The sequence below is a fragment of the Procambarus clarkii genome, chromosome 88 (genome assembly GCF_040958095.1).
Source record: "Procambarus clarkii isolate CNS0578487 chromosome 88, FALCON_Pclarkii_2.0, whole genome shotgun sequence".
In the NCBI taxonomy this organism is placed as follows: Eukaryota; Metazoa; Arthropoda; class Malacostraca; order Decapoda; family Cambaridae; genus Procambarus; species Procambarus clarkii.
Genome location: NC_091237.1, coordinates 11585830 through 11609942, shown reverse-complemented (window position 1 = coordinate 11609942; position 24113 = coordinate 11585830). Strand labels below are relative to the sequence as shown.

Below are 24113 nucleotides of genomic sequence, written 5' to 3'. Positions count from 1 at the left end.
TCAATGTCACCCACACACACATGAATTCACTGTATACTCTTAGTGGTTTAGCCATATAAGGCAGTTAATGGGTGAAACATTATCAAAACATCTTTGTTTTGTTTCATTTCACTTGTCAGCAATCTCACCATTTACAGTTGCCCTCCAAAAGAAATAAGCCCGATGCCGACCAGATGGTGGAGGACTGGCTGAGGGAGGTGCATGCGAACTGGCATCTGACTCCACAAATTACTTACCTTGACCAACAGCAGGTGGCACCCCATCTATACTCGACCTCATAAACGAACGAGAACTAGAACACCCAAAACAGAGGTGGTCCAATATGGGCTGACAAACTACAGCCACTGGAGAGGAAATGTACTACAAAAACCTCATGAAAGAGGAGAGGAAAAAATTGGAGAAGCAAACAGGAGAGCAAGGGTCCATGCCGAATCCAAAGAATCGCCTAACACAGCCTGTAGGCACACGAGTCGGACAGCTAAGAACATGCACCACCTCTAGATGCATGGAGCATACAGTTTGGAAAGTGCAGCTGACGCAGTAACAGCGGAGGCCAAGACCCCTGTATGTGACCCCCATATCCTCCATGAGCCGATCAGTATGCAGCTTAAGGAAACCCAGGAAATGCATGACAGAACCCAAATGCAGACGAACCCAAATGCAGCATATCCAATTATCATTGTCAATTATGTAAAGTAAAAAGCCAAACGGCATCAAAGACTCACCCTTGTGGCACTACACATGTTACAACTATGTTCATACACATTACTTGCAGCCACATGACCATTTCCCAAACCATCTTATTGCACCACAGTCTATACAATAGGTTCACTTTTAAAACAAGCTTCAGTGAGAAACTATCAAAGGCTTTCTGAACTCTTAGATATATTATGCATACCACCTTGCTTTTCTTGTATATTTTTAAAATTTAATACAAAAATCAAGATTAATAAACATTAACAATTTATCTATAAGCCTGGTGGCTGAGCGGACAGAACACAGGACGCGTGATTCTGTGGTCCCGGGTTTGATCCCGGGCACCGGCGAGAAACAATGTGCTTAGTTTCTTTCACCCTGATGCCCCTGTTACCTAGCAGTAAATAGGTACCTGGGAGTTAGTCAGCTGTCACGGGCTGTTTCCTGGGGGGGTGGAGGCCTGGTCGAGGACTGGGCCATGGGGACTCTAAGCCCCGAAATCATCTCAAGATAACCTCAAGAAGCCATGCTGGAAATCTCTAAGTAGATGTTAACTCCAAGTGTTGTGCTGTATGATCTTGTATAACTGTTTCCATGAGATTACCACCTTGCAAAGTCAAGTTGATTGGTTGATATTTACAAGGAAAATCTGATTTTTGTTTATGTACTGTACTGGTATTATATCTGTAATTTTTTCGTTCATATAAAAATTAATATAATAGAAAGATCTGTCATCATTAATGTGCCTAATGTTTACTGGAGGTAACATTTCATTAGGATGACAATTTGACAAATTTGTTTCAGATAACTGACATCATACTGTGTAGAGTAATAGTTCGAATAACATACATTTGTCATAATCTACAAGCTTTAAGCTAACAGCCAATAAAGCATTACAAATAAATGAATGTTAAATAAAATGGTCCCCTAAGGATAATGATAACTAATATATGTTTCATCACATCTTTCACTAATAATGTCACTGAAATTAATACAATTATTACACAATTATTAATAATAATATACATCAATATATCATAAAAGGTCATCAAAGCTTCACATAGTGCCCAGTAACTGACGAGCCAAGTTTTATACAAAAAGTGAAAACATACACTTATAACTAGTGATAAAGAAATTTGATCTGGAAAGCAAATAAATACTAATAAATAAATCATAGGACAAGGTACAAAAAAACCAAACCTGCTCTAATTGTTTCTTCTGTGCTAACATGAACGTAATTTCTAATAAGAACATTCAAGCTATCTTTGGTCTACACCGCTCGCCAATAACATAAAACTATAAACAAAGCCCTTCAGTTATTACCAATGCACTCTACAGCCATGACCACAATATCCCTGCAAGTGTGAGCCTGCATGATCATGTATAAAAGAATTGATTATTCAGTGTCTACTTGAATTATTTCATAATTAAAATACAGTAATCAGAAAATATACACATATAATCTACATTACAGTCATAAGTTTAAAGCTTATATCAAGTTCTCTGTACACATTACTTTCTAGTGGAATTTTATAATTTGAAGGTTTTTACTCTTTTTACAACTTGCGCTTCTCAGCCATCTTTGCTGCAGCTTTCTTTTTCATCAAGTGCATTCTCCTCTCAGCAGAAATCATGGAGTTGGATGGTGCAGATGATTTTGTTGATGACGATGATGACAGTGACGACTTGTTGCTGCCATTGCTATTGCCACCACTGTTGTTGGAGCCTGCAATGTTTAAATGCACTGTATAACATTACTGTAATCTACTGTTCCTTTTTAACATGCTTGTGTAACTCATGTTGAACTTGCTCATATATCCATTAATTACTCTCTCAAAATGTGTACCCAAGCCTAAATTAAAAAAGCCTAGAATTTATGTACACTTAACATTGACAAACAATACAAATTTCTGCTAGCAATACAAACAGAATTTATATATGTATATCTATTTTATATACTGTATAATGATGTTGTTTCCCACTTTCATGAAGAGAGGCATCGGTCTTTAGCGCCCTAATATCTACCCGGGGACTACAAGCAGAGAAACGTGAGACCAGGCACTCTCTCACACCCTCCTTGGGTTTGTACAGTTATAGAATGTGTGTGTTAATCAGTGACTGGCATTTGCTCCTCTGCCAATTTCCTTGATCTCTACCATGTTGTAGGGGGTACTTAAGTCACTACAAATCCATAAAAGAAAGGGAAGCCATATAGGAAAAGAAGAGTAAAGTGTATATACAATCACTACCATTGCTCCTACCGACTTCACACATTCATAAGCCACTTTAATTAACTGGCCCATGTCACTTTGAATTCTTGATAAAATATCCTTACAATGTACAAACAAAAATTTCAAGCAATTTTCTATATTGAGTTTAAATTGTTTTACAGCTAAGAAACAATAAAATTAGGTACTTGAGAGAATACAACCCTTGGCCAGCCACATTTGGCAAGTGTATTATAATGGGACAATGATAATGACAGTACTATCTGCAATGTTAATCATCAATTAAACTCTGTAAAAGAAAGACATACAATCATCTTACCTAAGTTTCTTCCAGAAGCAGAGGACAGGTTAGTAAATGGAGAGGGACGAGAGAGACTATTAAGACCCTTAGTGGGTGAGGCAGCGGGACGTGTGTGTGACCCTCCACCCTTCCCTCCACTTGACAAGCTGGGCATTCCTCCACCTCCAACTCCTCGAGTGCCACTCAAGTTACTACTTCCAGAGGAGTTAACCATTGCAGTCTGTGATGTAAAAATGATACGATAAAATAGAGATTATAAATCATCCTAACACATGATTCAAATATAGTTTCTTAGAAATATATTATTACACAAAAATTAACTTCACTACAGCCCCCCACCCTATCACAGCTGCATGTTGTTGAATTAAAAATAATCAAACCACTCTCCATATTGAATATTTAATATTCCTAAATTCCACTTACAGAAACCCTGCTTCTTTCCCACATTTGCTCATAAACTGGTCTTCAATTTGGTAAGAATGGTAAGAATTTATAAATTTCTTATTGTTTATTAAATACTAATAAAGACATTACCATTGCTACAAAATTACTCTGGTTTTCAAGCCATATTTTATGATCATCATCATCATCATTTTTCCATTTTCAACTCTGATGGGGTGGAGAAGCAACAGCCAAAAGAAAAGTGGAAATGATGTTGAAGGCTGCCAAGCCTTAGGGAATTATTACACCAGGTCCAGACCTACCCAAACCTACCAGGAACCAGTACCAAAACCTGACTAAACTAGGTGAGGGAAGCTTAGGCATCAGAGATTAAACTAAAACCAAGAAAAAATAGAAAACAAAGCACATCAAAACAAGCTTGAAAGAAATTTGTTATCCTTAGAAAAATAAGGTAAACAATACAGTGGAACCTCGAATAACGACTTTAATCCGTTCCGGTGCCGTGGTCGTCATGTGAAACTGACGTCATTCAAAACGAAGTTCCCGATTAAAAAGAATGTAAATAGAAATAATCCGTTCTACCACCAAAAGACATCAATATGATATTCGATGTTTTAAATAATGGAGCAACCTACCTTACATACACTGAACAAACCTTTATGACATTTTTCTTTCTTTAAATTTGTTCAATTTCTTTTTTTAATTTTTTGTATAGCAAAAGGTTCGTTCAGTGTTTGCCAGGTAGGCTGCTCCATGTTTTTTATAAAAAAAAAAAAAAAAAAAAAAAAAAAAATAATGAATTTTGAAAAACAGAACAAATGTCAAAAAGGTTCGTTCGGTATTCGGCAGGTAGGCAGCTCCATGTTTCTTAAAAAAAAAAAAAAAAAAAAAAAAAAAAATATATAAAAAACAGTTGAAACAATTTGAAAAACGGACAAATGTCATAAAGGTTCATTCAGTGTTTGTCAGGTAGGCAGCTCCCTTATGACAATCTTTCTGTGTTTCAAATGTGTTCCATTTGTTTTGTATTTTTCATTTACTTCTCAATACTGGAGCAGCCTACCCGACAAACGCTGAACGAACCTTTATGGCATTTGTCCATTTTTCAAATTGTTTCAACTTATTTTTTTTATTTAAGAAACATGGAGCAGCCTACCTGCCGAACACCGAATGAACCTTTTTGACATTTGTTCTGTTTTTCAAAATTCTTAATTTTTTAAATTTTTTTATAAGAAACATGGAGCAGTCTACCTGACACCAAAAGAGCCATTTTGACAATTGTTCTTTCTTTAAAAAAATTTATTTCATTTTTCTAAAAAAAAGTAATTGCTTTGCAACATCCCAGCATCAATAGCATCTTTAAACAAAGAAAAATAATTTATTTGCATCCTCGGAGGCGTCCGAGAATGTGCGAGAAGCAGTCCCCGACCCCACCATGTGGTGTTGACGTTATTTAAACGAGCGGTAGCCTAACGAGACGAATTGTCGGCGATCAGGTCGGTCGTTACCCAAGATGGTCTCCATTTGAGGCGGTCATTACTCGAGGTTCTACTGTATTTGCTACAGGGTAAACACCCCAGCTGTGATGTGACGAATCACCACTAGATGACAGTCCAGAACATCCTAGGTACCCCTGGCAGCTAGCCACATCATTTATGAGAGAGCTCAGACCAGTCAGTTGTCAAGGTAGGATAGAACTTTAACTGTATCTCTAACAGACGAAGATGTCAAAGGTGAAAATTCTGAAAATAAGTTCATACTAAAACAGCAGAAAACAAAAGTGGTACAAGATGTGCCAAACACTGAACCCCAGCCAAGCCCCGAACTTTGGGTAGAATGGAAAGTGCCAATGTGCATCCTGAAGATCCACGGGAAAAATATTAAAAGCCACTCAAAACACCTGGTGAACTTGGACCATAGTAGTCAACTGGAATGTGGGACAAGGAAAACACTGGTCAAGAACAGACAGGTCCAGAATGTAGTGAGGATCTAGAGTATCTCATATGGGAGTGGGGAATAAGCAGGTGTTATGACTTAATCTGCTAATCACCAGATATTTTACCTACCAAGATTGTGAGAAAAACCTAGCAACACATCTCAGAGAGAAGGGACTTCGTGACACACCACCAACATGAGTTCAGGGATGGTAAATCTTGCCTCACAGGTTTACTAAAATTCTATGACCAGGTGACAAAGATTTAGCAAGAAAGAGAAGGTTGGGCTGACTGCATTTTCTTGGACTGTCAAAAAGCCTTTGACACAGTACCCCATATGAGGCTGATGCATAAGTAGGAGAAACAGGCAAGAGTAACTGGTAGAGTGCTCCAGTGGATAAGGGGGTTCCTAAGCAATAGGAAGCAGAGAGTTACTGTGAGGGGTGAGACCTCAGATTGTCATGAAGTCACAAGCGGATTCCCACAGGGTTCTGTACTCAGACCTATCCTGTTTCAGATATACGTAAATGATCTTCCAGAGGGTATAGACTCATTCCTCTCAATGTTTGCTGATGATGCCAAAATTATGAGAAGGATTAAGACAGAGGAGGACAGCATGAGGCTTCAAGAACACCTGGACAAACTGAAGGAATGGTCCAACAAATGGTTGTTAGAGTTTAACCCGAGCAAACGTAGTATAATGAAAATAGGTGTAGGGAGCAGGAGGCCAGATACAAGGTATCATTTGGGAGATGAAATTCTTCTAGAATCAGAGACAGAAAGACCTGGGGGTTGGTATCATGCCAGACCTGTCCCCTGAAGCTCACATCAAGAGTTCAAGAAGACCTGGCACATCAGCGGCATGTGCCAGGTTGGCCAACATAAGAACGACCTTTAGAAACTTGTGTAAGGAATCATTCAGAACTTTGTATACCACGTATGTCAGACCGATCCTGGAGTATGCAGCTCCAGCATGGAGTCCATATCTCGTCAAGCATAGAACTAAATTGGAGAAGGTTCAGAGGTTTGCTACCAGACTAGTGCCCAAACTGAGGGGCATGAGCTATGAGGAGAAACTACGGGCAGACTACGAGACTACAGACAGACATATAATATCTGGCTGCCATACAGATGTCATTACAGTTATGATTATAAACTTGGCAGCAGCATCAGCTGATGTCTAGATGATCTGGCTCAACCATTAAGTATACCATACCCAATTAATCTCCATGCAATAAATTACTACTCTTAACACATGTTAGTTCTGTGTACTAGTTGCAGAACTCTTGCAGTTATGCCAATGCAAAGAAAATTGCAACTTACAAAAAAAGGTATGTAAATTAAATACTGGACTAGCTTGCAGACGATGACTTACAATAACATGGCTAAAGATATGATGACCAAATCACACATAATTTAGATGTTTTATTGAGTGGATTCTAGCAGTAAAAGATCTTTGCATGCTCCTGGTCAGCAATTTCTCCAGCTTTGATTGGGGCTGAAAGTGTGCAGCAATATTTCACTAGAGAGCACTGTCTTAAAAAGTTTCATCACATGGCATCTCTAGTTTGGAAGGTTCTTGTTATCCAACCTGTTATTTTTCTTGCAGTTGTGACAGCAACTTTGTTGTATTCTTTAAAAGTAAGGTCTTCTGACATGATTACCTCTAAATTTTTTACATGCTATTTCTGTGGCCCATTGAAAGGCTTGATTAACATCAGATTACAGGTTTGCTGTGTCCTCTATATTATTTACTCTCATGAAAATTCTAGTGTCATCTATAAAGGATAATACAGCACTATAGTTTATATCCTTGTCTATGTCCAATATGAGGATAAGGAAAAGTACTGGAGCAAGCACAGTACCTTGGGGAGATTGAACTTTTATTTGTGAATAATTCAAATTTTACTTTGTTTCACTCTGGGCTCTGTTTGTTTGGAAGTTAAAAATCTATCACCCTACTTTACCAGTACAGTACTGTATTTCTTTTTTGTGCGCATTTTTTGTGGAATACCACTATTGTCACATTTGTTCAAAGCTTTTGCTACATCTGTGTATATTACATCAGCATTTGTCTTCCATGGCATCTAAGGCCACATCATAGTGGTATAGCAATTGAAAGGTAGGAGTGCCCTGTTCTGAACCCATGTTGCCCAGGCTATAGACACTGTGATTCCATGTGTTTTGTGATCTTACTTCTTAGCACTCAAAGATTTTTATGTGTGATGTGAGAGTTACTGGTCTATAATTTTTGGCATCAGCTTTACTACCTCAGCACAGTGGTGCAATTTCTGCTGCTTTAAGTATGTCAGGGATAACTCCAATATCTAGGCTAGTCTCCAAAAAGAGGTTTAGGAACTGTGATAGTGATAACACTAAGTCAATCTGCATGTCAGTTGGCTAGGAATCTGGTTCTTTCCACAGCATACCAGGTTTGGGTTCCTGGTGAACTAGAGAAGTCCCAGTTGGTGCCATCCCAGGTTTCTAGGCCTTGTTTGGGACTCTCGAGCGGTGTCTCCTTCCCTGCTTCTGGTGGCTTTACTCTGCCTGCAGCTTCATGACCAATGCTCACCAGGCTGCCCAGAGGCAGTGGTCGGGTCCATTCCTTTGGGCATACAGAATGGTACACGAGTTTGTGGTGTGACAAGCCCTGAAGCTTCACTCCAACTGCTCCTCAGTAGTTTCTTGAACTGAGGGGGGGGGTCACCTCAGTCCCTTCCCATGTGAAACTGGACACTGAGCAACTCGGTTTCCGACTTCTTGGGGTTTGGTTCTTTGTGCAGTTTATGTGCAGGGTGTGTCCAACATTCTCTCAGATGGTTTAACTCGTTTCTGTCCCATTTCCGTGGATTGGACCATCTCATGACGCATTCTTTCATTGGTTTTGTGAGACTTTCAGGTTGCTGAGAGGCGGACCTCTTCACGTCAACGTGGAACCAGCAGCTTCTCTCCTATGTGGCTTTATTGCCCAATAGCAATACTCTCATAGTGGATGTCTTTTGGCTGGACTGGTCAAGGTGGAGGTTTATTTACCTGTCTGTCCCAGTTCATTTGTTGCTCCAGGTGTTGTATGACCTGGAGTTGTACGTGGGGAGGATGCTCCTTCAAACCCTTGGTGGCCAGCCCAGCCTTGGTTTCTGGCACTTCTAGCCCAGTGTCCGAACTGGATATTTTTCTGTGGCTCTATCTCTTCCAGCAAATCGGCAAACCAGCGCAGTACCTAGCTAGTTCAACCTTCTCTGATCTACCTTCTCTGTCCCACCTGCATCTTTCTTTGTGGCAGCACTATGATGTTGCCTGGTGCTCATTTTGCCACTATTTGTCTCTTTGGGTTGTATTTCCTCAGTCTCCATCCGGTCTATCTTGTCCTTCCTGTCATAGTTGTTTCTTAATTGACATCTCATGTTGAATGCTGTTGCCTTATATCACTTGGTGTTGCCCAAGCTGCTGCTGCTTGTATTCAGTGTCAACATCTCCATGGCACTGTTTTGCATGTTGTCCCATGTATTTTTTCATCTCTGGCCTGCTCATGTTCCTGAGCCCTCCTAGTTGCTTGACCAAGTTTTGGCTTTTTTCTCTTTGCCTGGGTTTATGGTTTACCCTTCAGCTTGTGATGCTTTTATGAAGGCTGTCTTCCCCTATAGCTTGTGATGTTTTTCTTAAGGTTGTCTTTTCTTTGGTTTTTGCTTCTGGGGAGCTTTAGACTATTCTTGAGAGGTAGGGGCTCTGTTCTTTTGGCCATGGTGGGGAGTTTGTGCATTTACAGCCACCTTCTTTTCTGGTGAGGAATGAGTCAACAGACTTCCGGAGGGATTGCTTAGTGATTGATGCTTGGTCGGTTCGGCTGGGGGTGCATTATTTGTTGTGTCCGGTGGTGGCGCTTTGCTGGCAATTACCACTACCCACATGTCACTGGTTCTGACTTTGTGGATGCCTTGTTGGTTGACCCAGATTCTTTGGTACCCTGTTCAAAGGTTCACATTTCTCAGGTCATCTGCAATGTCATTATGTCTACCCTCAAGCCCATGATGTTCGCATATACGTGGCTTTGGTTGCCGTCTTTAACATTCCAAGGGCTGATATTCAGACTCAGGGTTTTGGCATTCTAACAAGGTTCTGGCAGCCCAGTATTTATTCAATGTCCCTTGTTCCAGTCAGTTGTGTGTTGCTTTGGGCCATGTCTCCTGACCTGGTTTCATGTCTTTAACCTAGTGTCTCCTGCTTCCCCCTCCTTTCAAAGTCCCATTTTTGTTCTCTGTAGTTAGTTACCTCCAGGGAGCCACTGGAAGGCTTCCTCAAGAACCCCAGCATTGTGTGTAATGAAATGCCTCTTTCTGGAGGAACCCTGGTGGCTCCCTGATTTCCCACCCTCCAGGTTCTCCGGTTTGTCATGGGTTGTTCATCAGTTCCAGAACTGAGGTAGTGAGACTAGTTGAGAGTCGAGGCTCAGCTACTTTGTGATGGTAATCGGTACTAATGAGTTTCAAGCTAGTTTTAGTGAATCCCATGTTGCATGTGAATCATTTGTGGAATTGTTTGGCAGTTTTGAGGCTTAGTTTTCTGTGAACCCTCCAGTTGTCTATAAGGCTTTGCTGACATTCTGGAGGCTTTTTCCAGTACATAGATTCTCACTGCTCCCTGTGCCTCTGTGAGGGGGCACCCCAGGTTCTGACTCTGGTCTCTAGTAGGCTAAACACAACTTCTGTGACTGATGTGACCTTTTAGTATGTAGCAATCTCTACAAGATGGTATCAGGAAGCCAGCAGGGTTCCTCCAGAATGATGTATTTCATTGCATTCATTGCTGGGCTTTTGCCTGATTGTTTGCCTCGTTTGCCTATGAAACGAGTCTTAGGCAAAGTCTTTGTATTTCTTCCGGCAGTAGATTGCTATATTTATTATTTTTCTGTAGGCATTTTCTCAAGTTTGGTCTTTGGTCAATGTCTCATACCCAAGCTACCACTTCTCAGAGAGAGAGCCATATTCTCATTCCAACTCCCAATAGGTCAGCATACTTGTTTCACCAGAGTACAAGCTACTTGCAGCTACTGAGGGAGCCCTCCAGAAACCCAAAACAGAAAATATGACTTTGAAAGAATTCAGAGTAGAATTCAACCCACGACATGGTGATGTATCTTGTGGACAATGAACCTTCAACGAGGCAGTGTTCAGAGGCAAGATGGGGTAATTAAATGACATCAAATATAAGTACTGTAACTACCTCACTACCACCATCACTTAGGGCCTGGAAGGAATGTAGTTTAAAGTTGCTCAAAATGTATAAATAAGATAATAAAAATACAATTGGAACAATGAAATAACAAATATATACAGAACTTCAGAGCAAAGAATGCAGAAAATTGTCACATTAACTGCTTATAGTGCTTGGCAAGCTGACAACTGGTCCCCGTGCCATCAGAGGTCACCCATGAGCTACAAGAGAGAACAAAGTAATAAATAAACCTTTATTCACACTCTCTTCACTACACAAATGGAATTAATGAAATGAGATGGAAGTTTATTCTAAAACCATTCAAGCTTCAAAACTTTGAAGGTTTTGGTTGAATGGTTTTAGAATGTAATTCTCTACATAATTTTAATAATTGTAAAACTAATTTTAGAATTATATTCTAAAAATGGATTTAGAATATAGTTCTCTTGAATTCCCTATAATCTTTGTATTTGACAAAGATTATAAAGAATATGTGATACCACATGTATAGATGTCATCCTGTAATTACATTTAGTCAAAATGCAAGGTTCTCTAGATATTATATGAACACCACATATTTAGAAAAGCTGAAAATTGTAAAATATTCCAGTGATGGATACTTACTAATCTACAAATAACACACTTATTTTGTGGTAGCCCAGCTTCTATCTAAAATAAACACAATTTATGCTATGCAGATTTTGTAGAGCCATTTTATGGTAAAAGACTGTCTTTAGTCAGTACAACTAATGCTGATGCTTCCATATTATTTACAAAACCATATTTACCTGAATTTACCTGAGGGGCCACTAACAGTAGTGGCCTCAACGAGGACAGGAAGCCAGCAGCTTGTCAAAGGTCCCCCCCATTTGCCTTGGTGATCTTTTCCAACTGGACTTCAAAATTTAACAGAGTTTTTGCACAATTATGGCTTTAGCATATTAAGTTGTTTGTCCAAAATAATTATTATAAAACAGTTAATTTATCTAGTTTATACTCCAATATATATTTTCTAGTAATGTTTTGTATATGTTCACCATTCAAATTTTTGTTTTAAGTGGAATTAGTGACCTTTGGTTATATGGTCTATTTTAAAAGGGATGAGATTAGACTTCCAAACACATCCTTGGTACTGAGCATATTGCTCATCTTGTTGACAAATTTTGCAGTACAGTATGTAGAAATGCTCTCAATGTTCTTAATAGACGTTCAAAATGGCAGTCACCCATATTTGTTAACCATATTTATTTGATGAAACTTATCACATATTTATTTTATTTATGTTGAGTTTCAGGCCCCAAGCTGGTACAGGAAATGGTTTGATTATACTGTATTATACTGTGCAATGTGTTCACACCAAGAGCCATCATTCATTTTACATCTAGGTTTCCAATTAAATCTAGGAGCACATGGGAATAGAATGAAGGAATGGTACCCAATCATGCCACGCTTAAGGAGCCTGACAGCTGAGTGGACAGCGCTCTGGATTTGTAGTCCTAAGGTTCCGGGTTCAATTCTCAGTGGAGGCGGAAATAAATGGGCAGTTTCTTTCACCCTGATGCACCTGTTCACCTAGCAATAAATAGGTACCTGGAAGTTAGACAGCTGCTAGCGGCTGCTTCCTGGGGCTATGTAACAAAAAGGAGGCCTGGTCGAGGACTGGGCCGCGGGAATGCTAAACCCCGAAATCATCTCAAGATAAACACAAGATATACTTAGGCTAGCAACTTGCTCCTCTTGATTGCAACACGGGTGTGCTAACACGTACACTAGAGTTTTCGACAACCTATAACATATAGCCCAGTCTGAGGACTTTGAATGCCATGTTTCTGCAAGGAAGTATTATGTGCATTTATGCTATCATTTCTTCTTGGCAGCCTTTTCAACAGTGTCTTCTGAAATAATTAGCTCAATATTTTAACCAAATATTCCGGTGCAGCACACATTAAAAACCCATTCTCGCATAATAAAGTTCAATTATACATTTTATCAGATTTAAACAAATGATAACAATAGATAACTACAGTATCTATATAGCCACAGTACCTGTTTTTTAAGTGTCTTAGTGCATTTAGCACAGTACCAAACAAGACGTGGATCATTGACATCTTGGTCGGTGACTGGTGGCTTGTGGCACTCTTGATGGTATAGGGAGTGGCATTCCTGGCACTCCACCAACCGATTACGTGGAGACACTTCAAAACTCCTGTTTAGTATAAAACATATACATTAGTTACAGAAACTGAAATAATCTTGTACAAATGGTAAAAACTTCGAGGAGCTTGCGAGAGTCATACAGAGAATACAGTACAGAGTGGTGAACAAAGACTAAGGCTAACAAAATGTTCTCATATTTGATCATGTCTCCAAGTATTCTAACACCACCACCACTAGTTAATTTACAAGTCAACATGTTCATACTCATGATTCAGTCAATATATAACACTTTCCAAGTCTCTCTATACAATACTTGTATTACATTGGAAACTTTTATTCTTCACTGAAGGTAATAATGAAAAGTCCAGATGAAAAGCTGAAAAGATTACAATCTTTTTTTATAATCCTCAAATTACAATTATATTTCAGCTAGACCTATACAAGAAATTTAAAAAAATACAAATTAAAGAAATTCAGTGTAATCTTTCTTATAAAATTGTAGATCTGAATGTACAAGTTACAAAAAATAGAGTAGAAAAAATGCCTTTTCCTGGATGCATTTATGCTATCAATCAATATCTGTATGTTAAAGGCCAGGAAATATGTAAGACATTTATTCATTTTTACATTGGCTTGGTAATTTGTGCACCATTGATTAACATTCTACCATGAGGATGGAGGGAGTTATAAGGGGAAAGCACCAAGCCATTACATCTATATTGCGCTTGGAAGGGGGTCAGAATAACGATTTGAGATGGGACGGGGGGGCTGGGGGGCCTGGGGGGGCCTGGGGGACCTGGGGGGACCTGGGGGGAGGGCCTGGAGGGCCTGGAGGGCTTGGGGAGCCTGGGGGGCCTGGGGGCCTGGAGGGCCTGGAGGGCCTGGGTGGGGGGAGGTTATGGTGCCCAACCACTTGGACGGTCGGAGATTGAACGTCCACCTGCATGAAGCGAGACCATCGTTCTACCATCCACCCCAAGTGGCTGAGTTTAAAACTGTGCATTTACTAACAAGGCTGCAGAAGTACTCAGGAGGCAAGCTGTGATCTCCTGGGTCAGCAATGCAACTTGCATTGAATGTCTCAATATTATGCTCGCCATAATTTGAGGGTTAAAGAAAATAAATATTCGCATTAGAACTGTACTGATTCCTGATGAGCAAGGAGGTACAAGTAGAAAAAAAATCAGACATGGACAAGAAAATTTTGGGAAAACAAAATGTTGCTTTTAAACTTACAAAGAGCTTGGGTCTAAGACTTATCATGCTCTTCAACTTGTTAGAAAAATGACTAAATCCCTAGTCCTAAAATTAATACCTCATTTGAGTAAAACCTTTAAATAAAAATTAACCCCTACTGATTCCCATAATCCCGTTACATCTAAGACGCATGGCACAGGGACATGATATTTACTTCTTCCTGAGCTTTATACATAATTATCTAAATATTTTATTAAGAATTTTATTTCCATATGCTAATTCCATTGACAGCAATTACAAAATATTAATTATACAGTACAGTAGTTAAATATAGGTTAATGTAATAAAAAGGCAAACAACTAACTTGCAAACTGTGCAGTTGACCTCATCCATAATTTCCATGGCCAGATCATTCATGTCTGTATCGGATTCACTCTCATCAGACTTTCGACTACGAGAAGAACTTTCAGACTTAATGGATGGAGTTGGAGAAGGGGTGTGAGACTTGAATGCACTCGGAGAATCTAAACGTGGCCTCTTGGGCATTATCATGTCATCATCACGCATCTGCCATCATACAAGACAGTAGCTTCCAATATCAATTTGGTTCAAATAACACTAATCATCATGCACTTGAATATTATTTCAGTAATATGACCATTATCATCAGTGACATATAATGCTTTTGAACAGGTTTACAAAAAATATATTAACTAGACGATTATTACTCACACTCAATTTTCGCTCCATATCCTTTTTTATTTCCTCTCTCTTGGAAAAGGAAACAGGAATTGGACTGCCAGGTTTCGATCGTGGTATTGGAGACTCACGTCGAAGACTAAATGGATCCTGTTGAAAGATTCCTTTAATCACAGCATCACTCTTTAACGTAAAAACCTATTTAAAGTAATTAGGTATTAGAAAATTTAAAATACTGTTATCTCATATAAACAGCCTCCATCTTGCATATGTATAGTACTGTATACATGTACAGTAAAGTATATTTAACAAACTACTGTAATTAGGTTAAAAACAATAACTATTAATTTCACCTTGTTCATAGGGGGTATGGTCTTTCCCTGTCGCTGTCTGACTGCTTCATCTACAATGGCCTTCAGCTGATCTAGAGAGTCTCGACTTCGAGAATGGAGAAGACGCAGCCCTCGGCGAAATAACGGATCCAATTCAAGACTAGCCATGTCTGTGCCCGATTTGCACACAAGCACTGAAAAATATGTATTGGATCACTCATCATATACTGTACAATATAACCCAAAAGTAAATTTTATAATACTGTACTGAATTAGGATATACTATACTGTATTATAATATTAACCAAACTACTGTATGTACCATATTAAGTGATGGCCAAGCACATACAGTACCCAGATATTCATTACTATACGAGTGTACTACAGATTTCGGTTAATGCTGAAAAAAAGTATCATTTAGTTTGTATTGAAAGACTAAAAATCTATTTCCTATACAGGAAATATTTCCTATAATGTACACTGTACATTATTTTAATCCACTTAGGTATACCAACATGAAGATAAAAGTAAAAACATTTTCAACTCTCTTTTCATCATTTAATCTCATAAAATACTTTGGAAAACAAATAATAAATGAACCTAAAATTTAGTTTCACTTATGTTTTTCCTTATGAATACTGTACAATTCTGGTGCAACTATAAAACTTTTGCTTTCTTTAAAATGTATATACATAGTGCACATTTACAGTACTTAAAAAAATTCTAATTTAGTAATTCCCATACAGCATTGTACCTGAAGTTCTGGGAGTTCTTCTACTCCCCAAGTCGGACCAGGACCAGGACCAGGCTTGACTTGTGAGTTTGGTCCACCAGGCTGTTGCTTGGAGCTACTCGCAGATCCACATATCCACCACAGCCTGGTTAGTCTGGCACTTCTTGAGAACACACACTAGTTTTCTCTTGAAGTTGCCCACGTTTGTTCCGGTAATATTTTTTATTCTCGCTTGGAGTATGTTGAACAACTGTGGACCTCTGATGTTTATACAGTGTTCTTTGATTGTGCCTAAGGCATTCCTGCCCTTCTCTGGTTCAATCTAGCATCATATCGTTCACTCCAGTATGTTGTTATTTTACTGTGAAGATTTGGAACCTGGCCCTCCAGTATTTCCCACATGTACATTATTTGATATCTCTCTCGTCTCCTTTCTAGAGAGTACATTTGAACAACTTTGAGACGATCCAAATAATTTAGGTGCTTTATCGCATCTATGGGTGCTGTGTATGTTCCCTGTATTCCTTCTATTTCAGCAATCTTTCCTGCTCTGAATGGGAAAGTGAGAATCGAGCAGTACTGAAGTCGGGACAGCACAAGTGATTTGAATATTACAACCACTGTGATGGGATCCTTGGATTTGAAGGTTCTCGTAATCCATCCTATAATTTTTCTGGGCGACACAATATTTACTTGGTTATGCTCCCTAAACGTTAGGTTGTCGCATCATTGCATCATGGCCGACCGGCTAGGGAGCCGGTCGGCCGAGCGGACAGCACACTGGACTTGTGATCCTGTGGTCCTGGGTTCGATCCCAGGCGCCGGCGAGAAACAATGGGCAGAGTTTCTTTCACCCTATGCCCCTGTTACCTAGCAGTAAAATAGGTACCTGGGTGTTAGTCAGCTGTCACGGGCTGCTTCCTGGGGGTGGAGGCCTGGTCGAGGACCGGGCCGCGGGGACACTAAAAAAAAAGCCCCGAAACCATCTCAAGATAACCTCAAGATAACCATTATTCCCAGATCCTTTACATGCTGCTTTCCTACTATAGCCAGATTTGATTATGTTTTGGACCCTGTATTTTGTTTAAGGTCCTGAAAATGACATTAACTTATTAATTTCCTAATTTGAGTTATTAACACTTTATTATGTTTTAATTATCATTTTACCTTACTATTTTTATAGTGTCAATGCATACTTTGCAATGTCAACAGCCTAAACATGGTGGTTTTGGTGGGCTTGTCCTCAAGGCGGCTTCCTCACACACACACATGCACGCAAAATCTTCAAAAAGAATATTTGGTGCAGGTTTTCCAATTGCAAAGGGAACGCAATTGCCACTTGTTTGGAATGAGGAACACAAACACTGGCCTACGCATGCATGTGTCAAAGAAGAAACATGACAAAAAAAAATTAAACATAAAAAGGACTAAAATAAAACTTCAAAATGAACAAAAAAATGCTAAGAATAAAAAAAAATCATAATACATATTTATTTATATATTTATATATAATTTTTTTTTATTTATATTTAAAAAAAATGCCAAAAATGAGTGTTTATCCTGTATGAGCGAGACAGACACCAGCTCTGATGCTCTACTATATGAGCACTATGCTAATTTATTTATTTATTTATTTATATATATATATATATACAAGATATATGGTTGCCCGAAACGCAATGAGTACTAGTGGCTTTAGGTATTGTATGTACTAGCTCTATCTATAAATCAATCAGAATGTTTGTAACTGTGCATCTATGTGTGTACTTTTACTAAATAAAATATCGTTATTATTATTATTATTATTATTATTATTATTATTATTATATTGGGTTTATGAGGGTACATAGGATTGTAAAGTTTTGTAGAGTACTGTACATAGCATTTTTGTAAAGCCACTAACACGAAGAGTGTTTCGGAAGGTCCTTAATCTAACAGATAATATTAAGTAGGTAATTTCTTGCAAAATTGATTAATGTTAACAAATACATTGTAAGAAAATTTGACGAAGATTAGTAGGTACATTTTAATAAAATTTGAGGATTGTCAACAGGTACATTGTAGCATAATTTGAGGATTGGTTCAAGGTATAATGTAGTAAAATATGTATTCAATATAACAACCATGACATAACATGATAGTAGTGATTACAATGGTGAAGTTCAATGGCTTAAGACATATATTGGGGGAATGGGTAGCACAAGATACTAATGATCTAATTAGTCTAACACATGATAGCTGATTTATTATTTTCAGAAAGTGACTATCAAATAATATCCACTTTATAATACTCACTTTATAATACTATCTGTACACAACAGAGTTACTTAGAACGAAAAATGGAATTGTTCCAAATTTCTTTTCTTTTAAAATCACGAGCACAAATAAAATATTTTAAGCCTGTAGGATACTTCACAGACTCTAATTCGATTTATATAACCCTTAAAGGCTTATACAAGGACTTCCTCAATGAACACCTCTCATAAATAATTTCGCGAAGTTTAATTTGAGTAAATTAAACGTTAACTTCAAAATAATCAAGCTTTCTCGACATAAGGAAAACATTTGGGTCTGTGGAACCCGAGACCAACACCTTGACGGACAAAATACACATTTCACAAAATATCAACATCCATTTCGTGCTTCTTTCACCATGTAACAAGCTATTTGGTAGTAAAAGTGTCACTTTACAAGTGCGGCGTGCTAAATACCGCCACAGCTGTTGAGAAAACTTACGATTCATAGGAAAGTGTGGGCTTGGTCCTCTCCTGCCACCTCCACTACAAGAGTATTTACATGTGACGTCACTAGTGCCGCCATGCGCATGCGCGGCTCGGGGAGGTGGGAGGGGGGATTACGGGACGGGTGGGAGGGGAAGAGGCAAGGTCGGATGGGAAGGAAGAGACGGGGACTGGCGGGAGGGAAGAGACGGGGGACAGGTGGGAGGGAAGAGACGGGGACTGGTGGGAGGGAAGAGACGGGAGACTGGCGGGAGGGAAGAGACGGGGGGACTGGCGGGAGGGAAGAGACGGGGACTGGCGGGAGGGAAGAGACGGGGGACAGGTGGGAGGGAAGAGACGGGGACTGGTGGGAGGGAAGAGACGGGGGGACAGGTGGGAGGGAAGAGACGGGGACTGGTGGGAGGGAAGAGACGGGGGGACTGGCGGGAGGGAAGAGACGGGGGGACTAACGGGAGGGAAGAGACGGGGACTGGCGGGAGGGAAGAGACGGGGGACAGGTGGGAGGGAAGAGACGGGGACTGGTGGGAGGGAAGAGACGGGGGGACAGGTGGGAGGGAAGAGACGGGGGGACTGGCGGGAGGGAAGAGACGGGGACTGGCGGGAGGGAAGAGACGGGGGACAGGTGGGAGGGAAGAGACGGGGACTGGTGGGAGGGAAGAGACGGGGGGACAGGTGGGAGGGAAGAGACGGGGACTGGTGGGAGGGAAGAGACGGGGACTGGCGGGAGGGAAGAGACGGGGGGACTGGCGGGAGGGAAGAGACGGGGGGACTGGCGGGAGGGAAGAGACGGGGACTGGCGGGAGGGAAGAGACGGGGGGACTGGTGGGAGGGAAGAGACGGGGACTGGTGGGAGGGAAGAGACGGGGACTGGCGGGAGGGAAGAGACGGGGACTGGCGGGAGGGAAGAGACGGGGACTGGTGGGAGGGAAGAGACGGGGACTGGCGGGAGGGAAGAGACGGGGACTGGCGGGAGGGAAGAGACGGGGACTGGTGGGAGGGAAGAGACGGAGACTGGCGAGAGGGAAGAGACAGGGACAGGATGGAGGGAAGATAAGATAAGATAAGATAAGATACTACCTAAGTGTACTAAGCTCTGCCTTTCCTTTCCAAAGGTTTTTTATTTTTATTTTATTTTATTTTATTTTTTTGTCACCTTTGTTGTTGACATTTCTTGTTCTTTACTCTTAATTATATGTTCTTAATTAACTCCTTGTCACTAAACTTAGGGCTCTTTATAACCCTGTTATATTTAAAGTAACCTGGAATTTGTTTCTTAGTAATCTGTAATAATTTGTAATAAGTAATTCTGTAATAATTTGTAATTGTATTTGTGCTGCTTTTTCAACAATGTTCCCCCCTCTTTTACCTCTATTTTTATTTGTACTCAACGCATTTTTTTCTTTTTACCCATTAGTTTTAAGCTTTAGTCATTAGTGTTTTTTCCTGCCCGAAACGCTTTGCGTAATAGTGGCTTTAGGCATTGTATGTACTAGCTCTATCTATAAAGCCAACAAACTTTGTAAAATCTCTTTATGTATGTACCTTTACCTAAATAAAAATTATTATTATTATTATTATTAATAGTATAATTGTTTATAAAAGCATCTACATCAGTATCATAATAAAATCTTCCACATAAATATACTCTCATCCTGTTTATTTTTACACTTAGAATTATATTAGAGTAAATCTAGATTTACTTAGATTTATATGTCATTTTTTGGAATTATCTGTTTGAGCTCACTTTGCTTTCTTAGGTTCATACTAATTATAGGATTTTAACTAACCATTGCTAAGCTAATTATCTTAAGATCATTTTACTTTATGATTATTATTTTTGTTATTATTTTTTATTTTACATTTATATTGTTAGTCTTTACTGATTTTTTGTTTTTTCTTTTATCTAACTTCTGTGTCCTGGTTATCTATTGGATCTTTATTTTACTTCTAATGTGTTACTATTTTATGTGTATTTGCTTCTATTCTTGTGTCTTGCTATAATTACTTTTGTTTTTACAGCACAGTTAGTATTTAACTGTTTCTATAATTGCTTATCTTATTGTATCGTGATCCCTCTGCATCTCCATGCACACTGATATTGATCCTGATCTAAATCTTCTGTCTCGTACCCACACAAATCAGCACATTGATCATCATTATTGCAAGTATTTCACAGCACACCAGGCAAAAAACAAACTCCAAAATAGCACCTGCTTATCAGTTTACAACCAAAATGTTAGGTCACTTGGTAAACATTTTGACGATATAAATGCATTACTCACAGCACTAGGTACTAACTTATCGTTCATTATTTTAACAGAAACTTGGCTAAATAAAGACTATACCCAACTCTACAACGTTGCTGGTTATTAAGTCATTCATAACTGTAGGCCTAATAAAAAAAGGTGGTGGCACAGCTATATATTACCGAGATACATTTAATAAATAAATAATAATAAATAAATAAATGTTTATTTAGGTAAGGTACATACATACAAGAGATTTTACAAAGATTGTTGGATTAATAGATAGAGCTAGTGCATACAATGCCTAAGGCCACTATTACGCAAAGCGTTTCGGGCAGGAAAAACATTAATGACTAAAGCTTAATACTAATGGGTATAAAGAATAAAATGTGTCGAGAACAAATAAAAATAGAGATAAAAGAGGGGGGAACATGGCTGAAAAAGCAGCACAAATACAATTACAAATTATTACAGACAATTACAAACAGCGTTGTTTTAAAAAAAAACATACATGGGTTGACAACAGAGGGGTAAGGTAGGTTACAGGGAATTTATTAGGTATAGCTTCGTTTTTATCTTAAACTGGTTGAGAGAGGTACAGTCTTTAACATGGTTGGGAAGGTCATTTCACATTCTGGGTCCCTTGATTTGTAGAGCATTTCTAGTTTGATTAAGTCGTACTCGTGGAATATCAAAACTGAATTTATTTCTGGTGTGGTGCTCATGGGCTCTGTTACAACCTTCAATAAAGCTTTTGAGGTCAGGATTGGCATTACAGTTCAGCGTTTTATATATGTATAATACACATGAGAGAATGTGCAGTGACTTAGTATCTACCATATTCAGAGATTTGAGTAGGGGTACCGAGTGATGTTTGGGGCCAGAGTTGGATATTGTCCTAATAGCAGCTTTGTGTTGAGTAATTAGAGGACGTAAATGATTTTGGGTAGTAGAACCCCAAGCACAAATACCATAGTTGAGATATGGATAGATGAGGGAGTAATAGAGCGTCACCAGGGCATAGCGGGGTACATAATGTCTGATCTTAGAAAGAATGCTAACAGTTTTTGAAACTTTTTTTGATATATTTAGAATGTGTCCCTGGAAATTCAGCTTGTGGTCATCTCTCGTATCAGGAACGGTTGAGGACCACAGGGCTAACAACACTGCAAACCAGGCATGACAGGGCGGATCTCATCGAAACATTTAAAATACTGAATAATTTGGAGGATGTTGATCCGGACAATTTCTTCAAAAGGTCAGATGTAACACGAACGAGGAGCAACGGGTTCAAGCTCAACAAACCACAATGTAGGACAGAAAACAGATGCTTTTTCATCCATAGGGTTATAAATCCGTGGAACTGCCTACTCGCCGAAGCCGTAAACGCCAAAATTCTGTTAGATTTTAAAATACAGCTGGAAAAGATCATCAGGGGAAATGAGGAGATCTTTGAAAAGCCGCCGGCTTCCTGTGCTCATCGAGCCCACTAGTGTTGGTAGTCCTCAGGTAAACTCATGTAAGGAAAATTCTGAATTCAGTTTCAGTTTTAGTTATCCATTTGGAACAATGTTGACCTTCAATAAAGAAATTCTGGGGGGGCTTCTGTGCAAGGGTTAGGATGAGTTAACCTAAGCATTTTTATGTCAATTTAACAGTTAATTTCAGTAACACGATCAACAACGCTCGGAATATTAAGTTCCTTTTTCATGTTAAATATCTTTGTGGTACGAGAGCACTCAAGGATTATCCTCAAGGGTTCGTTCTGCAACTTATCAAGCTCTCCAAGCTTTCTTTCAGGCATCAAAGTAAGCAGAGGTGTAGCATAATCCACTAAAGATCTGATGTATGCAAGGTACATCATTTTGACAATTCTGACATTGGCACCATAGCCTGAGTGATAACCTGCAATAGCCTTTAGAGCTCCGAGCCTCTCTGTAAACTGACGACAGAGTCTGAATACAACAGGACCGTACAGTGGCACCTCAAGGCAAGGTATTTGAATCTGTTTACATAGACAAGCTGGGAGCCATCATACAGTTGCATCTTGCGAACAGCTCCTCCCTGCCTAGGTGGACGCCGATTTAGTATCTTTGTTTTCTCTGTTGAGATGACTAAACCTAGGTCCTGACATGAGTCTAATACAGAGTTAAGAGTGTTCTGCGTGTTAGCATACTCAGTGGTGTGTATCATTATATCATTGGCATAGCTAATGATATGGACGTTGGGTTTGCTCGGTACAGAGTTTAACAGCGTGTTTATTAAGATATTAAATAAGGTAGGACTGAGGACTCCTCCCTGTGGGGTGCCTAGTTCGAAGTCTCTTGTTACACTCGTATGTCAATGGAAAAATACAGATGACTTCCTGTTGGATAAGTAGCCCCTGATCCAACGAAGAAGCCGACCATTAATATTCATACTCGTAAGATCACTCAAGATAACATGTCGGCTTGCAATATCAAAGACAGACTTGAGATCTAGGAAGGTGGTATATGATTTTTCAGTGTGCACGATAAGAAAGGTGGTGGTGCAATGATGCACACTCCTTCCATGCATATCTGGGGAGGGGGGAGGGGGGAGGGGGGAGGGGTTAGCATGGTTCTTACTCTCGCGACATATGTATTGTAATATAGCTCATATTATACAGATCAAGAAGGGGATTTCCTGTTACTAAAGGACGTTTATTTAATTTATTATGCACCCCATACTCATCCTGTGGGTGGTAGTGGAAAGGGTAACAGAGGCACATAATGGGCTCAGGGACTGAACCACACAATTCATTTAACTAAGCAAGTTACAGTCTTGATGAGCTAGTTACAAAAATTCTATGCACATCGTCACATCAACAATGGGCTCGACACCGACCACCAGTACAGTTTCTAAATTAAACAACTGACATATGTTTAGAGCTAGTGTCACAATTGATATGTTTGTCCTGCACACCCCCCCCCCCCATCCAGTGGGAAGCGGTGGATGGGTTACAATCACTTTGTTACTACCTACCTTTCTGAAAGAGCTTGAGCATTGCTGGCGTACGTGTTTCCCTATATGCAAGTCCAACTCTTCTGACACTGCGTTTCAAAGTACGCAGTTTGGGGTCATTGCAATAGGCATGGTGTTCATTACTTTTCATATCTCATATCTCATATTTCATATCACACCTTCATTTACTCCAGTCCTGACCCCCTTGCTCTAAATGCCATAGTAAATACTGAGCTAAATAAAGTCCATCTTTG

The 24113-nt window shown here is 39.5% G+C and overlaps 1 protein-coding gene across 2 annotated transcripts; it reads right to left on the bottom strand.

The window, feature by feature from the left end:
• Positions 1-1645: 1645 nt before the first annotated feature.
• LOC123745883 (integrator complex subunit 12) lies at positions 1646-18739 on the bottom strand. 2 transcript variants are annotated; one of them, XM_045726985.2, is made up of 7 exons: positions 18627-18739; positions 15179-15351; positions 14859-14975; positions 14491-14693; positions 12819-12978; positions 3244-3445; positions 1646-2422 (listed from the first exon to the last, which is right to left on the bottom strand). In XM_045726985.2, exons 1-7 carry the CDS (start codon positions 18631-18633, stop codon positions 2253-2255), a joined length of 1032 nt encoding a protein of 343 aa, XP_045582941.1. In that variant the 5' UTR covers positions 18634-18739; the 3' UTR covers positions 1646-2252. The 2 variants fall into 2 exon arrangements, with proteins under 2 accessions (XP_045582941.1, XP_069173612.1); XM_069317511.1 differs by lacking the exon at positions 18627-18739 and adding an exon at positions 18186-18204.
• Between the last annotated feature and the right edge of the window lie 5374 nt (positions 18740-24113).